This window comes from Cyprinodon variegatus, unplaced genomic scaffold (genome assembly GCF_000732505.1).
Source record: "Cyprinodon variegatus isolate N-32 unplaced genomic scaffold, C_variegatus-1.0 Scaffold53, whole genome shotgun sequence".
NCBI lineage: Eukaryota > Metazoa > Chordata > Actinopteri > Cyprinodontiformes > Cyprinodontidae > Cyprinodon > Cyprinodon variegatus.
In genome coordinates this window covers 1,749,933-1,751,879 of record NW_015150506.1, presented here as the reverse complement: position 1 = coordinate 1,751,879, position 1,947 = coordinate 1,749,933, and the positions used below count along the sequence as shown (strand labels likewise).

The following is a 1,947-nucleotide window of genomic DNA, read 5'->3' as shown; positions in this document are numbered from 1 at the left end:
CCTGTAAGGTGTAAAAAAAAAAAAAAAAAAAATTCCCGATTAATGGTTTAATCGAATCGAATCAAATCGTGGTGTATTCTTGAGTATCGAAAATAATCGAATCGTTGGGTCAGGAAATCGATACTGAATCGAATCGCCATGATGGATGTGATTTACACCCCTAGTGTGAAAACTAGGTCCTGCACTGGAAAAAATCTAAATCTATATAAGTCATTTTTTCTTTTACGTCCTCAATCCGAGAAAAAATGCATTTTGCCAATAGAAAAAGACCATTTACAGTTAAAATAAGAATAAAACAATTGCATTGTTTTATTTTAAGTGCATATTATCTAATTATCTTATTTTAAGAGTAAAAATACTCATTCCATTGACAATCTCATTTACCTTCTCAAATTAAGGGTAAATAGACTTAATTTTAGACATTTTTACTTATTTGTAGATGGTTTTTCCAGAGTGTAGATCTACATAAACAGCCGTACCTCTGATACGGGGTTTTCTTTGCTCCATTCTCCCGGACATATTCCACAAGCTGTTTCTGGGTCCTTCCACTGCCAGACAGAGGTTCAGATTAAATCCTAATCCCAGGGACAGTTAAATTGCTAAACTGCAGAGAAAGGTCAGCCATCTTGATGAGCTGGTACCTATATCTGAAGGAGGAACCTCGTGTGAAGAGAATGGCTTTAGTTTTGGGCTCCGGCTGATCGAACAAACGGAAGAACGAATGATACTCCACACAGATCTTCCAAAAGTTTTTACACTGGTCCCGACTGGCCATCATAAACTCCAGAATATCTTGATGAGGCCCCTGAAGCAAAGAGTAAAAAAGAAAAGATGCTGCTTTAAAACACCCAGAGATTTGGTCACATCTAGAATATGAAATCTGAGACTTCTGGGAAAACTCACATGGACTTCTGGGTGGAGTTTGATGAGGAACCGTTTTCTCTTAAAGCTCAGTTTCCGGATCTTGGACCAGTTGAAGGTGTTTATTTTTGTGTTGCCCTAGATCAGGAAATCACGTCAAAGATATGACAAAAAGACGACAGAGTCGTGCTCAGCGACGGCGGCTATCAGATCATTATTCACCTGAAAAACCTGAAGGCCCATATGAGCAACAGTCAGGTTGATCTTGGTTCCCTCTCGGTCAGCCGCTGGATGGAAGCGGACGCCGTACATTTCCAGTTTTCGGGCGATCTCAAGGATCTGGAAATCTGATTCGGCAGGAGTCTGACCGCTGGCGTGAAAAAATAAAATACATTTATAAGTCAAACATTTGATGGTACATTAACTGCATTTTAAGTTAGCCTGTTTTTTATTTAGCATCATCCTAAGATGAGTTGGAAATCTCAATATAAACCAAAACTGAGACCCCACACTGCAAAAAATGGAAATCTAAATAAGTCTTTTTTTTCTTAAACTAAGTGCATTTGTTCTTGAATTGAGGAGGTAAAAGAGATATTTTGCCAATGGAACGAGACAATTTACATTTAAAATAAGAAAACACAATTGCATTGTTTTATTTCAAATGCATAACATCTAATATCTTATTTTATGAGTAAAAATACTCATTCCTTTGGCAAATCATCCCATTTACCGACTAAAATTAAGGGTAAATAAACTTGATTTAAGACATTTTACTTATTTCTAGATCATTTTTGCAGTGCATAATTAGCATTTTTGATCTTTAAGATTTAAATCACTCTAATCCAGTAAAAACTTGTCTAAAAAAAAAAAAAACAGACTAAAAAAAAATTTTAATGGGACATTTAATTAACCAACTGTGCACTGAATAATGTATTAGTACATGCAATATTTAAGTCATTTTAATGATTAAATAAATGTTAAATAAACTATGAGATGTATATGTATGTGACTCCATCCTGGAGAGAAATATCAGCTGTGCTGCTGCCATCAACACCTTTGTTTCTAGATGTTGGAGCTTGGCCTGTT

At 35.7% G+C, this 1,947-nt stretch overlaps 1 protein-coding gene across 1 annotated transcript in view; it reads right to left on the bottom strand.

The window, feature by feature from the left end:
* Nucleotides 1-1,947, bottom strand: part of farp2 (FERM, ARH/RhoGEF and pleckstrin domain protein 2) — a 71,632-nt gene that overhangs the window by 29,660 nt on the left and 40,025 nt on the right. The window contains exons 8-11 of the mRNA XM_015371105.1: nt 1,084-1,231; nt 904-999; nt 642-805; nt 480-548 (exon numbers count right to left, since the gene is read on the bottom strand). Coding sequence (XP_015226591.1) covers nt 480-548; nt 642-805; nt 904-999; nt 1,084-1,231 — 477 coding nt within the window. The remainder of the gene's footprint in view (nt 1-479; nt 549-641; nt 806-903; nt 1,000-1,083; nt 1,232-1,947) is intronic.